The sequence below is a fragment of the Corythoichthys intestinalis genome, chromosome 14 (assembly GCF_030265065.1).
Source record: "Corythoichthys intestinalis isolate RoL2023-P3 chromosome 14, ASM3026506v1, whole genome shotgun sequence".
Taxonomy (NCBI): domain Eukaryota; kingdom Metazoa; phylum Chordata; class Actinopteri; order Syngnathiformes; family Syngnathidae; genus Corythoichthys; species Corythoichthys intestinalis.
The window spans coordinates 39,836,460-39,856,815 of NC_080408.1; the positions used below are offsets into that span (position 1 = coordinate 39,836,460).

Sequence of the window (20,356 nt, forward strand, 5' to 3'; positions counted from 1 at the left end):
TTTTGTAATATTTTTTTAAAGACTTTTTAGTCTCAATTTTTCATTGATAGCAGTTAGGGCTGCAAGTAACAATTTTTTTTTTTATATTCAATTAATCGGACGATTGAATAAACGATTATCGATTCATCGGATATATGTCACTTTTTTTCAATTAAGTTCACAATTTAACTTGTTGTTTAAGGCATGTTGTAAGTAACAATGAAGACAAAATGGATGACTATTTCCTTCAAAAATATTTTATTACAGCTTCCTGACTTAACTGAACTATAGTCTACATCTACTGTTTAAAGTACATAAAACTTAAAAAGTTTTAATAAAAGTTCTGTGTATATAATATAAAAATAATAATAATAATTTAAAAAATTCTGAGTACACAAATCAGACAAAAGTCCACGTCATTCAAATAAAAAAAGTGCTGCTGATTGACATTTTTTTGTTGGAGGCAAAGTGCTGTTGTAAGTTGTGTCAATGACTCAGGGCTGCAGCTATCGATTATTTTAGTAGTCGATTAATCAATGAACTAGTTAGATCGAATAATCGAGTAATCGGATAAGGAACATAAAAAATTTAAATACCTGAGCCTCAAACGGTATTAAAAATAAATAAATAAATAAATAAATGAGGATATATGTATAACAAAAAAACAATTGGCTAACTTACATAACAAATGTCCGCTAGCTTAAATGCTGTAAAATGCTAACGTTTTTTTTTTTTTTTTTTTTTTTTACAATGCTCTTCACAAATAGTTCAAACACATATTCCCACAAAAAAAACGGCAAAAAAAATATACCTTTAAACAAAATTACGAATGCATTAAAGAAAAACATTAGCTCGAACAAAAATGTAGCTTGTGTTGGTCTTAACAGGGAGCAGCTGCATTCAGCCATGTGAAATGAGGCGGACTGGAGGGCAGTGTATCCACCCAAATTAATAAAGCTAAATGCAAACACTTTCAAAACAAACCATTACCACACCACTTTTAATCAAACGAATATTCGAAGCAGCAAAATTTAATTCAAATATTTTTCTTACAATCGAATACTCGAGTTAATTGATTCATCGTTGCAGCACTAGACTCATTAATTTTCTTGAACCAAAATCAAACAAAATCAAATAAGGAAGAGGCAGACTGTAATGTAATGAATCAGTTTCTTTTATCAAACAGTTGAACATAAATACAACTCAAATCTAATTTCAAAGCACACTCTCTTGTATGACAGTTTACAGTTTGAATGGGAGTTTGTTTTGAAAGGGGACTCTAAGCTGTTATATGTATGGGTTTATGTGTGCAGTTTGTTTATAAAAAGACAAGAGACAACTTTACTATCTAACAATAACTCAAATGTTAATACGCTTCTCCAACACACAATACACCCGGACACTTAAAACACAAATTGGCATAATCGCTACCTAGCTTAGCACGCTGTGCTAAGTAGTAGCATCTCATCAACACAGAATACAAACCATACAATTGGCTTCATTTACTCACCTCACACACTGGCACACTGGATCTATCAACACAAAAGACAATCTAACTCTCGACACTTTGTGATATTATTGATTTAGCAACCCAGGAGCAGAAGTTGCAGCAGTGAACTCTTTCTCTCTTGCTCTAATCACTGCCGCGCGCACAGACTCATTTTACATACAAACAAGGACCCAAACGGGACCAGTGTTGTTAATAACGGCGTTACAATATAACGGCGTTAATAACGGCGTTATGTTTTTTCAGTAGTGAGTAATCTAATTATTTACTTTTCTCATCTTGGCAAAGCCGTTACCGTTACTGAGGCGGGAAAGGCGTGCGTTACTATGCGTTACTAAGTTGGTTGAATAAAAAAAAGTCAGAGAGACGGACTCACGGAGACAAGCGAGCACAGCAGGAGTGGGGAAGACGCCGTTGCAAACGCGATGCTAGGTGGCTCCAATAATACCTGACTGTAGCCTACAAACTACGCCCACATGATACGGTAGATATCACATATTATAGAATTAGATGCAAATGATAGACACGGCTGCATTGGCAACATGTTTTAAGGACTACATGCGTTAGTAAACAGTGACCATCTTAAAGCAGTAGACCTCTCAGGAAGGCTCTGTTGTAGAGATCCTTCCTAGCGAACCTACTTTTTTATTTATTTATTTATTTTATCTAAAATGGTCCTAAATCGGCAAAATCTTGACTTAAATCTATCTTTAAATTATGAAACAGTTTTAAAACTTACACATGTTGAAAGTAGAAGGGAACTAATGCAATAGCGGGAGCAATTTTAACAACTTTAACGGTTGATTCACAACATTAAATGACTTCCACACATAGCAAAGGTTACTATCTAGTTATCGCAATACCCTTGTGTCTAGTTAAGTGGAGGGTAAAGAATTGGGCTAGGGCCAATTGTCCCAAAAACCCTTTAAACTTCACATTGTGTGACGTTTTTTTTTTTTTTTTTTTTTTGAGAAAAAAAAATAAAACATGAAAATTATCACTAGTTACTTTGCCAAGTAACTAATTACTCTTAAATTCAGGTAACTGAGTTACTAACGCAATTACTTTTTGGGAGAAGTAATTTGTAACTGTAATTAATCACTTTTTTAAAGTAAAATTGACAACACTGAACGGAACTGCTCATAGCTGCCGGCAAAAATAGAATATTAAATTAGCTAGCAACTAATCTAATTAATTTTAGTCGATTAGTTGTTGCAGCCTTAGTGTCATCACCTTTTTGGTGACGTTTTGTCCATAATATAGGGTCACTAATTTGGAGGTAGTTTGTCCACAATTTCTAAGGACAAATATTTTTAAACCTATTGGTTACTCTTTGCTGGTGACAGTTTTTTAATCACAATTTCGGCTACATTGTACAACCAAAGAGTTGATAGTACGCCCCCAATTTTTAAAAAAAGAATATACTTTAATTAAAGATATGAAAGACACATACCGCACGAGTCAGCTGCATTCACTTTATTTTTCGTTTTATTGTTCCAATACCAGGAACCCTACACCACCATTTACAACTGCGGTTCCTCCCTCGTAACATATATCTCATCAGCTGTGTTGAGAAAATGCAAACTGACGCGAGATGTTTCTGGCAAGTTCTCTGGTGGAGATGAGGAAATGACACCCTATCCCCTGCAGGGCTTGGAAGCTGCATCCTGACAGTCATGACATGACAAAGGACTGTCTCGGGAAAAGTATCCACGGGGTGTTCAACAACTATTTTCTGAAGTTCCGTCTCACATGTGTTGCATGTAGGGTATGGGGGTGGGGCAGAATGTTAAATTAGTAGTCATTCAAAGAGTTGAGGAAGAAAACTAGTGTGGAAGCACGTCTCTATTTCAACTGGTGTGAGCATTACACTTGGACTTGCACATAAGTTTTGTGCCTAGTCCCACTTGATTATGCATGTATGCCCTCTTTATCTCCGTCCTTCTTGGTGCTGACAATTGAAAATGAATTAACATTCCCCGGGCTTTATTTTGGTCCCCTCTAAGCCTTTGGAGAAAACTTGGAAGCAAAGCCAGGGGGGTCAAGCCGTACTCATAGGCTGTCAATCCTCCTCGGCGACCCTTCCGCCCCTTTTCTTTCTGCAACCTCCCACCTCAATTTTTTTTCTTTTTGCATTCCCTCTCCAGTTGCCAAACCTTCCTTTTCTCTTTCTCTGGATGATTCCAGCTCGAGCAAGGCCGAGCTTTGTCTTGCACGTAAAGACCCCACACACCCCCACTCGCGTCCGTGCAGTTGTTTTAATTATCTTTTAATCGGTCGTCGTTCTTCTTTTTTTGATGCTTAGCTTATTTTTCCTATCAGGTGGATGTGAAAAATTCATCACTGGCGGCAACTTAACCCATTTATCTCCAGCGATGATAGATCTCCCTTCTTATATTACAGCAGAAGACAAAAGGAAAACAGATGTCGGGAATGTTTGCGTATCATTACTCATTTTTTTTAGTGATTTAAAAAAAAGAATAGAAAATTGTGTCGTCGTTTTCTACAAAAATACACTGTTAAGTGAAATCTCAAGGGGATCTCTACAGTATGAACCTCTTTATTCAGGGAACATATGAAACAGAAGATTTTTTCATTTGACCAGTTATGCAGTTTAGTTCATTAGAGTGAGGCAGAAAGCAATGGCAGTTACTCATAAATCTTTTTTATAACTTAAGCTGCCCGGATAGCAATTAGCAACAATATGGTGCTTTAGCGTCATATTTTGACACGCTCGTTTGTAATGTAGAGATTAGCATTTGCTATTCATCATAGTTCTGGTACCCCAAAAAATATGACTTCAGTGATTTGCTATGTTGGCTTGCATATTGATCGTGTTAAATTAAGTGATTGGCCGAGTCCCATTCTGGAAAAAAAATGAACAGTTTTTACCTCTCGAGTGAGCATGACAGCCACCATTCTGATTATTCCTTACCTCTGCTTTAATGAAATGGCAAACTGGAATGAATCCCAGGTGTAGATAATTTCTTAGCACCGTTGTGGAAGTGTTAGCAATGCTCCACTTACCTTTTAAACTAGATTTTCTGCTTGAGAAGCTCTGAGCCCCACCCTAACTTGACAACGCCCTATCCCTCCGATGTGAATGATGCATCTGTCACTATTCTACTTGTTTAAAGCATCTTGATGTTAATCACCTAATCCCTTTTCCCTAAATCCTACTGAAATACTACCAAACAAAAACAGTATTTTTAGGAAGATAGGCTCCGGCCAGCTTAAGGGAGAATGGAGACATGTTACTCAGCGGGATGATGTCGCATGCGGGGGCTAATCGGGAGAAAAGGGACCCCAGGGTTGTGAGGGCAAGCCTGCATTGGCTGGTTCTCACCCCCTAGTGTTTGGAGGGGCTCCTGGACTCAGCAGGGTGGAAGGGACGGGGGAAGTTCCCTCTATATTTTCCCATCTCCTCCGTCAACTACCATTAAAATAAGCACGTGGCTCCCGGCGGGTTGTGTATTTGAGATAAATGGGCATGTGCATATGTAGGAAGTAGTGCATCTTGAGAGAATTGGTGCCATGCCCACCACTGAACTAATGGCTTAGCGGGAATATCTAACTGTTGAGCAGCCAACTTGAATGGCAAATGAAACCATAACCACCCGAGTTGAACCGATGCCTTGGCTGGGAGTCTGCTTCACTGCCACCGGGGCGTGATGAAAAAAAAAAAAAAATCAATAAATAAGCCCTCTGCGTCACGCTGTATGGCGATCCAGCTGGCAGTTGGACATTGATCACGTAAAGGATGACTTTAGTGGTGACTTAAAATGTGGTAATATGGGGTTTTAGAGACATTTCTTTTGAGTTGCCAAAAATATTCAGGCGCATTTGGAATAAAGGCTTAAAGAGCCATGGGTAATTATAATAGAAGTGTACAAACGTTGGGTTTTGGACGACTGCTGTGTATACCACCCACATATTCTTGTGCATTCCAAAGAAGAAATGGTTGAATTTCTATATTATAAACCGCTAATTTCATCTATACTTCATCTCTGCTATTACCCATTTTCTGGCCATTATAGGCAGCCATTAAGCATTTTGCTTTTTAACCATTAAATATACTAACAAAACCCAACTGGTGACATTATCCTGTATACCACAGTAGGGGTTATACCGGCTAGTCGATTTGAATACTCCAGAATATCGTTTAAAGAATAACTTTTAGCTTGTAGAGAAGGCAGAACTACTTACCTCAACAGATGAGTGCGCTGAGTGAAATTAGTCAGTCCATGTAATTGATTTGAATTGTCTTCCATGACTCAAACATTCTCAAGCAGCTTTGGTAAATGAGAGAAAATCAGTAGAGAGGAAGAAGCCATGGCTGAGCAGGATTTTCAACAACATTTCAACCACAAGTTAGTGAAAACAGAGTTCAGAATTAGCTGCTGCTGTTGTAGCCCCAGAGTAAGGCCGCAACAATCAAACGACTAATCGACACTTAATCGACTATCAAATTAATTGACAACTCTTTCGGTAATCAAATAATCGTTTAGAGACCTTGTTTGCCACAAAAATTGTCCAAGTTCTCTTCTTTGAGCTTCTAAAAAGTGGTTTTATTTATATAGTCGTCAATGTAAGCAAACTAATAATCAAATACTGTATTAAGTATTGCTATTAAAAGTAACACTAAAGTTTTATTTATTTACTTTACTATATTTTTCATAACCTTGGATGCTATTTTACCAAGTTTGCACACTAATATGAGAAGAAAGTGCCAAGAATTTTATTTTTCAAGCTTTTTAGTTGGTCCTCTTGAATATGGTTGCTACAAAAGTTGAATCTTCATAAATAAGCAGCTGACAGAAGTTAATTTGCGTACACTTTGCCCTGATTGACCGTTGGTGTAGTGTGTGGAAATGCCTCGCAGCCAGGTAAATGGCGAATAGTAGTGGAGAGGAAAAGTGACAGGAGTTGGTGGTCCGACATACTAGTAATTTTGTACTAAACAACAACAAAATCAAATCTACAGATTTATAAAAATGCTGTTTTTTATAAACTGTATGCTTAATGCACCACATTTTAGTACCAGGGAGTTCAAACTTCACTTTTTTCAGTGCTTAGCTTTCCCAATATTAATGAGCATGCATGTACAGTGGTACCTCGACAGAACCTGGTTTGTATGTCGAAATGGGTCGTATGTCGAGATGGATTTCCCCATAACCTACAATAAAACCTTAATAAATACTGCAGGTTCAATTACAAATAGCAATTACAAATAGCGAAACAAATTTATTATAAAATAAAATATGGATTTTCATTTTGACCTTAACTTGTAGAGACTGGCAAACGGAGGTCAAAGGAGACAGCGGGTGTGGAGGGAGGGGAGAATGCGGTGAGCAGTGTTGCATCCAATTTAACTAATGCATTAAATTGGACACATTTAAAACAAATAAATTATGAATATGAAAGAAATAAAAAGAAAGTGTTTTTATTGTCACCCTAACTTCCTGGCGAACGGAGGTCAGAGGAGACGATGGATGTGGGGATACAGGAGGGTATGGTCAGCCGTATTCTGTCTATTGCCGGTTCCAGTTCACTCACACGCACACCACACTCATATTTTTTTCAATATCATTTCTTTCTTCATTTCAGTAGTAAGTGTCACCCTCTTCCTTTTTTGAACCTTCTTGGGGACCCACGATGATTTCTCTCGCAAGAAAATAGGGAAAACGATTAAATTGCAACACTGTCGTAAATCGTTTAATTTCAACCATGTTGTAATATGTCGAGACAGATGAAAGTCTAATTTCAAAGTCAAAGTCAAATTTAACGTTGTATGTTGAAAGAATCGTATAACGATGCACTCATTTGTCAAGGTACCACTTTTATTGTATGGTACAGTGTAACTTTTCATTTCATTTCATTTCAAAATCTACCGTTTGCAAAATGATTTAACTTGCAAACGTGATTGCAATCAAAAAAAAAAAAAACTACACTGATAACATAGTTCAACCAGGGCACTCTTATTTCCTAATTATGCATGAAACAGTTCAAAATATTTGAAAATAATGTATGCCCTTTTAAAAAAATACATCCGTAAATGTCTTAGTTTGCTTTGGAAAACAATGATAGTTGCATTTTTACTTTGTATTTGTAGTCAAAATTTGTATTTGTAGTCAAAATTTCGGAGTGTCTGTTTTTTGTTACAATGTACAATGCAATTACTAAAATATCAAGGAGGTCATCAGCAACTAGTCAACCAGTAAATTAGACTTAAATCACATTAGTGCCGATTTGAAAAAATCTGGACTCATGTACCCCCAACTTTAACACCTGTATTGGTAGTAGTCAAGCTTGGGGAGGCACTGTTTACAAATAACAAAAATGTATTTCATACCTAACCATTGTGACCGAGTTTAATTTATTCAGACGGATGACTACACATCCAAAGTAATGCCCAGGTGGTAAAGAATAATCATGAAGGTTGATGGGGTTAGAGCACATTAACAAGCCTTATGTCTTTGCACAGTGACAGCTACCATGTGGCCTGTTTTGTTGGGACACAAGGGAATAAACAAGACGCAATATGTAAATGCATTTATGTATCCCTGCTAGCAGATACAGCATGTACGCGCCTATATGTGTCAAGTCAATGTGTGGCATTTGACTAGTGCTTGCTGTTTGACTCCGGTAAGCAGCTTATCTGTCTGCTGTTAGTTTGTCGCATGCTGCAACCTTTTGCCGCTTCTACACACAAAGCCCCCCCCCCCACACACACACACACAAGCACCTTACACTGTGCCTGATAAGGAAGAAGACAAAACGTAAGCAGACAAAGCAGCCGTGTCTGTGTTGCTGGAGCGACTGCCATGTTTGTTTTCTTTTTCTTGAAGAAATGTATAACCGGGACGAATGGGAGAGTGAAGCATTCATTAGTGGCGCGTTGGCGAGTGTCTAATAAGTGCCAAGAACACCATTTACTTTGTGTTTATTTTGTGCCCTCAAGGGTGGAAAATGCGAAGGTTTTTACATTTTCTTCTTAATTTCTTCTGTTTAGCCAAGCAGCAGGTATGTTCTTTGTTTCGGTAGGAAGAGGAAGTTCTGAACAATTATTGCAAGCTTTCGAGTATTGTGTGCACCACAAAATAATTCTTCAAAAGCAGTTTTTCTATGTTCCTCTACACTCTCCTATTTTGCTGCTAACCATGTTTCAAAAATAAAGAATGGTACTTTTTCAAAGAATTACAGTGATCCCTAGTTTTTCGCAGAAATGGGGACGAGAACCCGGCGCGATAAGTGAAAAACCGCGAAGTAGCGCATCCCCCACACACATTTTTTTTTTTGTGTGTGTTCAATACATTTATTCAGATTTAAGATTGAAAAGAGATTAGAGCTGTCCTGACTAGTCGACAGTCATCGATGCGTAAAAGTCGTCGACTTTTAATGAAGGGTTAAACTAACTAACTAACTAACTAACTAACTAACTAACTAACTAACTAACTAACTAACTAACTAACTACATGATTTATTGAAGTTGCTAAGCCTGTCGCGATATGCAATGAGTCCACTTATTGCACAGTAAATAAAAATGAGGGCGGTAATTTTCACGGCTGCGTTTTACCGCCGCGTGTATGCATGCATCCGTACATTTGTGCGTGCGTGTTGATGGCATATGAGACTCCTTCCTTTCACAGATGTTTATTGGTCATCAACACATCGTAGAATTAAAGTTGAGACATACAGAATAAGGAAGCACATATATTAAACACTGTAAATGTGAGCATTGCTACATTGAGGCTAATGGGGAAAAAAGACAACCTACTTTAGCCTGCTATTAAACATTGGCAGTCTTCTCCAAAATGCAAACTTGCGATGAAAAGGTCGAACTTGAAACATGAAACTTGAAACATGAAAAATCGCTGGTTAACAGCATTTGCAAACGAAAAAACGAAACGAAACAAAACGCTTACGGTTAGCGGTTTAGCGAACGTACTTCCAGTGAACATTTCAGAATAAAAGCACGTCATGTTCGTCTTATATATAGCGATTTCTGGAGTTAATCCCACATACTTCAGAATTCAGATTCTAGACTAAGCATCGCAGTAAAATGACACCTTTTATGAAAAATCTGATTGGCAATGAATAATCATTATAATACTATTATATATATAGTAGTATACTATAATATTGCTAGATTTTTTTTTTTTTAAAGAATTTATTATTGTTATTTACGTGTTAATTTGTTCTTTAATTAAGAATTTAAGTGTTCCAAAATGTTTTTGTGAATTAATAAGCGTCAACAAAAACCTAATTGTTAAATTAGTGTTAAAAATATATATATATTAGATTAGTCGACTAATCGTAGAAATAGTCGGCTGACCAATCGGGAGAAAATTTGTCGTTTGGGACTGCCCTTAAAAGAGATACATATGAGACAGGCTTTTTCACTTTTCCCCCAAAGTATACTTAAAAAAAAAACTTAAATGCATATGTATTTTAATAAATACTTTTTAAGCACTTTAAATGTAATTATTAGGATAGGTTCTCAGCATGTTACTGTCCCACTGAATTATTTTTAAACAAAAATCAAGTAGAAAACTGTCTTTAGTAATTGCTTCATTTAGTGAGTCCACTCAAATCCGCTCAAACTGCTCACTTACACACAGTTAGTTGTCACACATACTGTTTAACAAGATAAATGATGACTGACGCATGCGGCGCTTTGAAGTTATGGTTTACAAGCATCTCTGGTGAGATTAAATCATAACATCTGTCAATCATCGGTAACTTTAAGAAGCAACTCCGGTGCACTGCCAGACCGAAAAAAGCAGCAGGAGGGAGAGAGAGACTAAGTGATCGTATTGGGACAGCTCATATCTATTTATTTATTTATTTATTTTTAAATCGAGAAAAAAAAAAAAAAATCCGCGATGGACTGAGGCCGCAAAGTTTGAAGCGCGGAGCGAGGGACCACTGTACTATTTATTAAGGTTGTCACATATCTGATCACATGATTAAAATCGGGCCCAATCATGCTATTTTAAGAGGATCGTAATCTGCTGTAAAAGTTTTTGAAATGTATTTATTTGTTTTTATTTTTAAGTTTTGACTCATTGGCTGCCACCGATGGCTATAGACGTCCAATGCTTTTTGACATGGAGGCCTGCCAGAGATCGGTCGATCGATCACAAACCTGCACAGTTTAATACTTCTATAGAACAAAATGAATTTGTGCCAATAGTTGTAATATTTTCTGTAGCTGGAGTTAGACTGAGCAATTTATACGTGTCCATATGAATTTTGAGGATAATTGGTAGTTGTTTTCAGACAATAAGCCTCGCTGAAATGTAATAGCAGAAATATCCATACAACGTTCAAGTTCAAGATCCAGGCATAGCATATTATCGGTCAGTAGTATTGCTAGGAGAAACCTCGACACCTCAAATCCTGACTTTGAAGATCTCTTAACGCACTGCAGCTGGGCGTGCGTCCGATAGCTGACAGTCGAGCGGACGTAACACCATTAAGCGGCATCAAGTGTGCAAATGTTAAATCCAGATTAGTGTTCTGCGATTAATGTGGACAAGGCCCGCACATTACAGTAAAGCCCAATGCAACATGACACACTGTGGCATCGTAAATCCATGGCTGGGAGGATAATCATGACATCATCGCCCAATTTGCTCTGTTTTAATGCAGTCTTTTTTTTCGTATTTCCGCAGATGTGAAGATGACTGGTGATGCTTTGCAGAGAACCACCCGTCGTTAACTTTTCTCCAGCTTCCTGATCTCATCTCTGAAAAAAACCCAACTTTTATTGGACAGCTCACCTACTCGAAGCACAATGGCCTCATCTTCGTGGAGGTGTCCAGCCTTCTCCTGCCTGCTGCTCCTTCTTTGCTGCTGCCACTGTTCACTAGGTGAGTTACCACAGAGGCGTGTGGCGTTAATGAGATTCCGGCCAACCTTTAAGACTAACCATATTATTCTGCTTAAGGAATGCATTGAATTTGTTAGGCTGATTTGTAGAGGCAGTACAAAAAGAAGGACTGGGGAGCTGTTCAGCAGCAAGGTTATGTTTAAGTTCTACTTCAATGCTTTCAGCCTTGGAGATGAGAAAAAAAAAGTGTTTCAAACTTGTTGTGTTAAAGTCATTAAAGGAGAAGTGCAAGTATTACAGCACAATTTACTCCCTATATACACCTTTTCTGGGGGTGTTCTTATGTTGTCTTGGAGCTAGGGAGTGACTACAAGCGTGAACGACTATAAAAGCATAATTTGTACTTTTCTAATGTATAGTATTTCACTTTTATGATTGGCATGCAATGAAATATTCCGCAGTGTAAGAACAGTCATTAAGCTAAAGAAATATTATGAAACAGTAATTTCATGGTATCATATATGTATAGCCTTCCAGGAGAGTTTATCCTACAAATATAAAAAGCTACAAATATTTATTGTTAATTATAACTTCAACAGGGCTGAACGATTCTGAAAAATAATCTATGAAGAATTTTTCTCCCTTGTGGTTGTAATTATTATTTTTTTCAAGGTCCTTTTTTAATGTAATTATTACCAAACCATTAAAATTAATGTCCCTTGTAAGTATTTGTAAAATTCAATGACTCTTGTACATAATGTGTAATGTCAAACTCTTTTCCCCCATTCCATCAGGTACATAACAGATTGTCAGTGTTCTTCGAGAACCTGAACCCTCTGAGGAATAACTTATTTTACTGCTGCTCAATCAAATTCTTTGCAGCACATATAACTGTCACCCTCAAAAGTAAAGTAGGGCCCTTGATTCGGTGCCAGAGTCGTGAAAGGAACGCCTCAGTGTTTTTAATTGTCCTCGGCGGCACTTCAGAGCCTGTTTTTGCCTCCTTGCTTCACTTCTGATGGCTGCATTTGGCTGTAATTACAAGGATTGTCACAAAACACTCCCGTCTACTACATGCCCATCAAAACCACCAATGCTGCTGCTAAGGCTGTTTGATGACAAGCATCACACCTCCCCCACACCTCTTTTTGTTCCCGTTGTACCTGCAACAAAGTAAGCCAAAATCACATGCTTTTGTGTACAACATTGATTGCAGGTTATATAGTGCATTCTTTATGGTGTTGCTTGCTTTTCCATTTGAATTTTGTCATTGCCTTTCCTATTCTTTGATAGATTTATCTCTAGATGTCATTATAAAACAGCCATGAAGGAGCAGGCGATCCAAGCAGTCATTGATTTGTGGATTTATTGACGGCAATACTGTTTTACACAGAAATGGCGCGCCGGCTCTTGAAGAAGAGATGTCAGCTTTTGGCTTCAAGGTTGAGTTCCGTAGACCTGGAGAAAAGCTTAAAAGGAGAAAATAGAGCTTTGGTATGCAAAATTGCCAGGTTTTGGGTTACATCTGACGTGAGGGCCCACAGCGCAAAGAATGCATATTATTAACCATTTTTCAATAGGGAATGTGTATGTGGATTGCTTTTGAAAACCAAATAGAAACTATATTTTTTCCACGTACTTGCAGCTGTTGGGACCCTGAGGATTCCCATGCCAGGCTGATTCAATCAAAAGTCCCTCCTTTGTTTGCTAATGACCTCCTGGCCTTTGAAAGCTAAGACACTAATCAGCTTTTCTCCCAAAACAAAGCTCACCCACATCCCTGCTATTACTAACTGTGCAGGTGAATGAAGCTGAGCACAAAGTTTTTTGTGTGCATACATTGCGTGCGTATATATGCACCAATGTATCGACTTACCAGGTGAGATTTTTGCAAATTTTAATAGGTCTTAAATTGGACAATGAATATATATGATGTGAGGTTCATTCGAGGTTCAATTAAGGATCACGTGAGAGTGAAGAAAAACAGCCCATGGAATTTTTGTTGTTTTTAATGGATTATTTGTCGATTAACCATCCACTTTAGGAAGAAAACAATTCAGGACTTGTGTCATATGACTTTGGTCACGTGACTGAGGGAATATTATATATAAATTCTTCATCTCGGATAAAAATAAATAAATAAATAAATAATGGTCTCTGACCCGTGGAGCTCCACTACTTGCCATCTTCTCTGCACCCAATAAAATTGATGTGTTCTCGAGATGCAAAAATTATTAGATTAATCGACAACTATTTTGATAACCAATTAATCATTTAGGGACCTTCTTCACCGTAAACTTGAAATTATAACATACATACTGTTGTTTTTGGTAGCCCTTTTAATTTTCATCTTAGTCTTTTGGATGAAAATACTTATTAGTTTTAGTCATATTTTAGTGATTTTAAAATGTATTTGTCTTTGTCTAGTTTCAGTCAACCAAAACTGAGACAAATTTCGTCTAGTTTCAGTCGACAGTTACTGAAAATGTTTTCATCTATAAACTTAAAAAGCTTTAGTCCATGAATAAATAAATAAATAAACGTTTCCAACAATTTTGAATGAACATTGACAGAACAGCACATATTTCCCTACAAGGACATACAGCATCTACATGATGATAATACACACTCAATAGGAAAACAGCACGTTATTTTGCAAGTAATTGAACTCACTTGGACGTCACAAACTGTAATTAAAAAGTTTTTCAAGAGTTTAAAAAGACTCACAGAGTCACCGCGCTAAATACTAATGCTAACACGAACGCTATGCTATCACGACAAGTTCAGTGTGTGGTGATCACTCAGCACAGACATATCAAGGCTAAAGCAACATGGCATAGCAAAAAAAAAAAAAAAAAAAACTTACCAAGAACCACCTGACACATGTGTTTCACAAAAGGAGCCTGGAATTGGCACACGCTTACTTACCGGCCGGTGAGTAAGCCTGTGTGCGGGGCAGGGAGGTCTGAGGGAGGCGCAGCACGTTACTTGAGTGACACTACCAAACAGATAAGATGCGTGCTAACTTCACATACGATAATAAAATATCGCACATCGTCAACTTAAGACGGAAACTAAGGCAAATTTTAATCTTGTTCTCATCTCATCAGATGACAACTGGCATCCCTCTCGTTATGTTTGTATCCCAAGACACGTTTTTAACTTATCGTCGTGATGTCATCGTAATGAAAAAAATTGTTCATTGACTAATTATTTTCGTTATCGGCATCGTTGACGAAAACAACACTGCATACATATAACTTCTCTATATTTTTGTTAAGTCAAAGTAGGACCATAGACTGTAGGACATGAACAAAAATCTGCCTTTACTTTGGAAAACAACAATTCACATTTTTGCCAATTTTAGGAAATCTTACTGTCTAAATTAGCTTCCTAATAAAGCTGCAACAAATAATCAATTAAAATCGATTAATTTTGATAATCGATACAGTTGTAGACTACCATTAAGTTAGGAAGCTGTAATAAAATATTATTTTTGAAGGAAATAATCACCCATTTTGTCTTCACTGTTACTTACAACATTACCAAAGCAACTTCAAGGTAAATTGTGAAGGTAATTGAAAAAAGTGACATTTATTCGATGATTCGATTAATCGTTTAATTAATTGCTCGATTAATCTTACTTTGGTAAATGACGGGAGAAATGGTATGAAAATCACTCAATACAACTAGTGAGATTCAGGGGCTTGAACAAAATCAGATGTTTATCAGACACACATTTTTATATATATATTCATATATATATATATATATATATATATATATATATATATATATATATATATCAGGGGTCGCGTTAACTGAATATTTTCCGTCGTTGACCGGTTTTTTAAAACGGTGACGGAAAAAACTGAAGTCCGTCCGTCATTTTGACATGTTGCAATTCACACCCCAGACCACACGGTGGCGAGTGAGCATATTAATTAGCTATTGTCTCTCTTAATGCATGATGTCGTTGGCTATTCTGTCAGAATATTGTAGCGTCACCGGGGTCTGGCGGCGGCACCGTGATTGACACATCAACGCGAGGTTCTTATTGGTGCCCTCGGTGTGCCAGCGCGTCATCCAATTGGTGGACTAGATTGCCGCCTGTGTATAGACCCCAATCACATGACGTCACAACTCCGCCCCCCTGACTGGAGCCGCCATATTGTGTGTCGGCTGTGTTTACACATTACCGCTACGTACATGCCTCCTATTACGGCGTGTTTTTCTGCTCGTTAACATTAATAATCAAAATGGTGAAGGCGTGTGTGGCGGTTGGTTGCAGTAACAGAGAAGATAGACGGAGAGACTTGAAGTTCTACCGTATTCTGAGAGACCCGAAGAGGAGAGCGAGACGGACTGCTGTAATTCGACAAGAAATCTGGGCACCAAACGATCACCACAGACTATGTAGTAGTCATTTTATATCTGGTAAGATGCATTTAATATATATTTAGAAGATTTTGGGCTGACAACCACAATTAAGATCATAGTGTGACGTTGGTGATTGGGGTCTATATAGTTGCCTCTTTTTCTTTGGGGGCGGAGTTGTTGTTTTGTTGGTGTTGGCGGTAAGCAGAGTAAAAAGAGGGAGAAAAATACCACGACTTCTTTTTTCGCCGCCAAGCAAGCGTTACAATATTAATTAAAAATGAATGAAAACTAAATACTATTGAATATGCCATCATTATCATTTAAAAAATTTAAGTGACGGGTAAAAATAGATTATGACCGGATTTTTATGACCGTCAGTCAAAATGACAGACAACGAAAATGTCTAGCGCAACCTCTGATATATATATATATATATATATATATATATATATATATATATATATATAATGTATTGAACAAAGTTTATTCATAATTGTTGGTTGAAGCACATTAGGATTACTGTATAATCTCTCTAAGCACACCACAGGATAATCACTCAGTTTATTCTTTTACATATATTGGTAAATCTGGCCCTTGCTGACTTTGATGAGGAGAGAAAAAATTCCCCTCGGTTTCTGATGTATGTGTGCCGTTCTTTAAAGGTTGAGTGTAAAAAAATGGCTTCAAGTTCTAACACTTACTCAAGTGGAAAATTGCCGGGTGGTCCCCACATTCCTTGTGTATGGCATTGATATAGAAAAGTTACCCTGAAAAAGAGGCGTCAAACCCATGTCTTTATTGGGGCCACTCTCATGCCCGTGCTCGTAAGGTGTCTCAACAAACATTTGTTCTTTATTCTGCTGCTATGACACAACAATCGAACCGTTTGCTATTTAAACACTGGAGCTGACCAAGAATGTTGACAAAGACCACAGGAAGTAATCCCCCTAAATCTGCCCTTTCTTTAGTTGTAAGTCTCCGATTTCAGCTTTCATTGGCTCACAATAGGTATGCGCCTGTGCACTTGTGAGCTGCCGCCGCACACTCTGTCTGGCTTCTTTCATCATCAGACCCAAACAGACCTGATACCTGCATGGCCTACTTTCGTGCGGCGGAGTCTGCGTTTGGTACGTTTCTTATATAAAGGCAGAAGGATGTGACAGGCATCGAATATAAATAATGAGCGTACTAGGCTAGAATTTAAACAGACGTCTCTATAAAGTCACGGTCCTCCAAAGTCGTAAGCACAAAAGTACCCGTACTTAGCATTTGATAGACTCCTGTGGCTGTAAAAAATGTGATGAAGCAAAGAGGACAACCATATTTTTACTGTCTGGGAAGGCAGCTGTTGGGATTTTTATACTACTTTTAAAGAAAACAAAAGTGCCTCCAGTAGGTGCTTATGATACAGTCTTCTTTCAAAAGTGGTGACCTTTGTCACTGCAGTTACTCTGATGAAGAGAATCACGGTTACGCAAAAATATAGAGGGAAAAAAAAGCATTTACACTAAACTTTATACAAGGTGGGTGCATTACAATGTGGAGGCTTTTGCACACTGCCTAACAAAGCTGTGTTTATACCTGAAAAAAAGTTTTGAACGAACAACATAGATATGGAATAGAGGGAAAGATTCAATTTTCAGTGTTATTGGCTTAGTGATGTAAAAGTCTTGATGACATTGTCTTTTTTATCTCATCATCATATAATGGCAAGATAATGTGTTGCTGTAAGTTAGTAAACTCTCACGCTATTTCTCAAAACTAGGGATGCACGATATCCATTTTTTGAAAACGATACCGATATCGATAACTTCCTGCTCCTCAAGGCCGATACCGATATGATAACCGATAACATATATACTTTTTTAATGTATATCAATCAGTCAATATCGATGACGATGTGTTCCCCTGAACAATGAGCACTGATCTAAAACAAACATAAACCCAACAGGTATTGTGCTTTGTCAGCAGATAAAACATTTGGTGCAACGGGAGAAGAGACTTTTGTGGTCTTGGTCCATGAAACAACCTTCTTAGCCTGGCAATTATAGAACAGCAAGCTTATCAATAACCAAAAGGCCTCTCAATAACTTGTAAACATAACACTGTAAAATGCAAACATTTGCTAATTGCCATAGAAATTTTTATACGTAACGAAAAATACGGCCTGTAGAACAGTAACAAAACTTTGCATACTGGCAAAACAGGAGTGGAAACAAACGCACACATCCCAATCCGACACTAAAAAATATTATTAAAAGGACCGATAACATATATTGTTATTGGATTTATTGGGATGACGTCATAATTCCTATTAATTTCCTATAATTATCGTGCGCCTCTACTCAAAACCATCTATTTCCTGTGTCACTGTTACTGCTTTGTTAAAAATTGACTGATTAGGGGGACGTTAGTGAAATTTATAGCATTTTTTTCAGGCTTTTCAGGCAATTTCTGGACAGAAGCTCTTTATTTTCGCAGCCATTCCGATAGATTGACTTGGATCGATATATCGATTGGTCGACGCCACTGTGGTGAGTGGTTAGCACGTCTGCTTAACAGTTCTCAGATTAAGGGTTCAATCCCAGGCTCTGGCCTTCCTGTGTGGAGTTTTCATGTTCGTGCCTGTGTGCTCCGGTTTTCTCCCACATCCCGATAACATGCAAGGTAGGGAGGCAAATTGTCAATAGGTTAAGCGTGTCGCGATATGCAATAATTCCGTTTATCGCACGGTAGATAAAAATGAAGGCGGTAATTTTCCCGCTGTGATTTATCGCCTTGCAAGCACATACGTGCGTGCGTGCGCGTGCGGCAGATGTGCGGCAGACGTGCTTTTAAAAGTTCGGCTTCTTCCTTACCAACTACGCAATATGCTGTGAGAGGACTCACTCTGTTTTATCGACTTTTGGGTATGTTCGTTTTATACATTTGAGTTTGAGTGACCATCATTTAATGGAAGGAGGCGCTGCCAAGTGCACTGTCGGCGCACAGCAATGAGCGAGCAGAGTGAGGAAGACGAAAATGGACGGAAAATCCTGAATTCCAAGCCAAACACCACAGCCCCGGTGTTGGAATATTTTGATTTTAACCAAATGAAAATGGCGAGGCGAACAAAAGGGATGAACCAGTCTGCAAAATGTGTTTGGAGGTTGTTTCAACAAAGAGGGCCAACACAACAAATCTACAAGCTCATTTGAAACACTCTTTAGTTTTCACTGCTTGGTAGGAAAACTGCATTGCAACAAGCTTAGCCTTCCTCGTCACGTCAATCGACAATTACAGAGATGTTTGCTTGATGTGAGAAATAAACAAGACCGAGCAAAATGGCGTTCCCTCACGGAAAGTGTAGTCCGCTACATTGCTGAAGAAATGAGACCGTTTTACCTCTGTTTAATGTTGCTTGATACTTATTGAAACCAAATTTTTGTTACTGCTACTTAATTACTCTATTTTTCTCTGTTGTCGGTCAAGTGCAATTGTTTGTGTTCCTACAACCTTATACCTCTGTGCATAAATGCTTGTTATGGAAGTGCAATTTTCTTGAAAAAGATATTTTATTTATTCTGTGTTTCTGTGCAGAATTAATATTGTTGTCTTTTACTTAAAAGAGGCATGGTCTATTTTTGGTTGTGATTCCTTAAAGAGTATTTTTGAATTTAAGAGTAAACATTTATTGCGTTTAAATGTGCATTTGATCTATTAATATATACTGTATTCTCACTGTGTTATTGTAAATTTGTTAAATTATTTTTTTGGGGGGGTGGGGCGCAATAATATTGCATATCGCAATAATTTATGAGATTATTTATCGCACACTAGAATTTGGAATCGCGACAGGCCTACCATAGGTATAAGTGTGCATGGATGTTTGCTTGACTTATTGCGCCCTGCGATTGGCTCGCATCCAATTCAGGGTGTTCCCTGTCTACTGCCTATAGTGAGCTGGGATGGGATGGGATTCAACACCCTGTGAACCTCCTAAGCACAGTGGAATCGAAATGAATCCAAATTCAGAAGATCGGTCAACATCATCTTTTAGATATTCTTTATGTGAAAAAGAATGGTTTTCACTGAAATGTCTGACATGTTTCAGCAGTAAAATTGGCAAAAATTTGCTTTCGGTAATATTCATGATTTGTATAAATATGTAGGAAGTGAATGTTTAAAGAAACTACAGTTTAAACAAAATAAGAAGGACTATTATAGAGGAATAACAAACATTGTGCAGTTTAATGAAACACCCCTATATTGCAAGATCAGCTGTATTATTGCCTAGAGAAGGCCTTAATAATGTGGTGTGTTTTCACATCTGATAAAAGAGTTTGGGATAACAAATTCATGAAATAAAGTTGTGAAACCTCATAGTCCGATATTTCCATCCTGCCAATTCTCCTGATATAGTACAAGAAATGAGATAACCAGCTCTGTCTGAGGGAATTTCACAAAGGTGGGGTAGGAGTATAAAGGAGTATAAAGTTTAATCCTCAATCCCCTATCCTGTTTTCACTGTCTCCACGTATAGAGTATTTTATGTTTCGTACTAGAGGTTGGCTTTGTAACACATCCTATTATCAAATTGCAAGACGCCATATTGCTGTGCCCCACTCACCTTGTCTGCTTTAACTGGCTTTTCCCCACCGTGTTGCTGTTGGGTG

At 37.7% G+C, this 20,356-nt stretch overlaps 1 protein-coding gene across 9 annotated transcripts in view; it reads left to right on the top strand.

Annotated features, from left to right (window-relative positions):
• Positions 1 to 20,356, top strand: part of LOC130930261 (adhesion G protein-coupled receptor L2-like) — a 236,617-nt gene that overhangs the window by 38,627 nt on the left and 177,634 nt on the right. For all 9 annotated transcript variants that reach the window (XM_057858087.1, XM_057858091.1, XM_057858090.1 and 6 more), the window contains exon 2: positions 11,164 to 11,361. In XM_057858087.1, coding sequence (XP_057714070.1) covers positions 11,286 to 11,361 — 76 coding nt within the window. In that variant the 5' untranslated portion in view covers positions 11,164 to 11,285. The remainder of the gene's footprint in view (positions 1 to 11,163; positions 11,362 to 20,356) is intronic.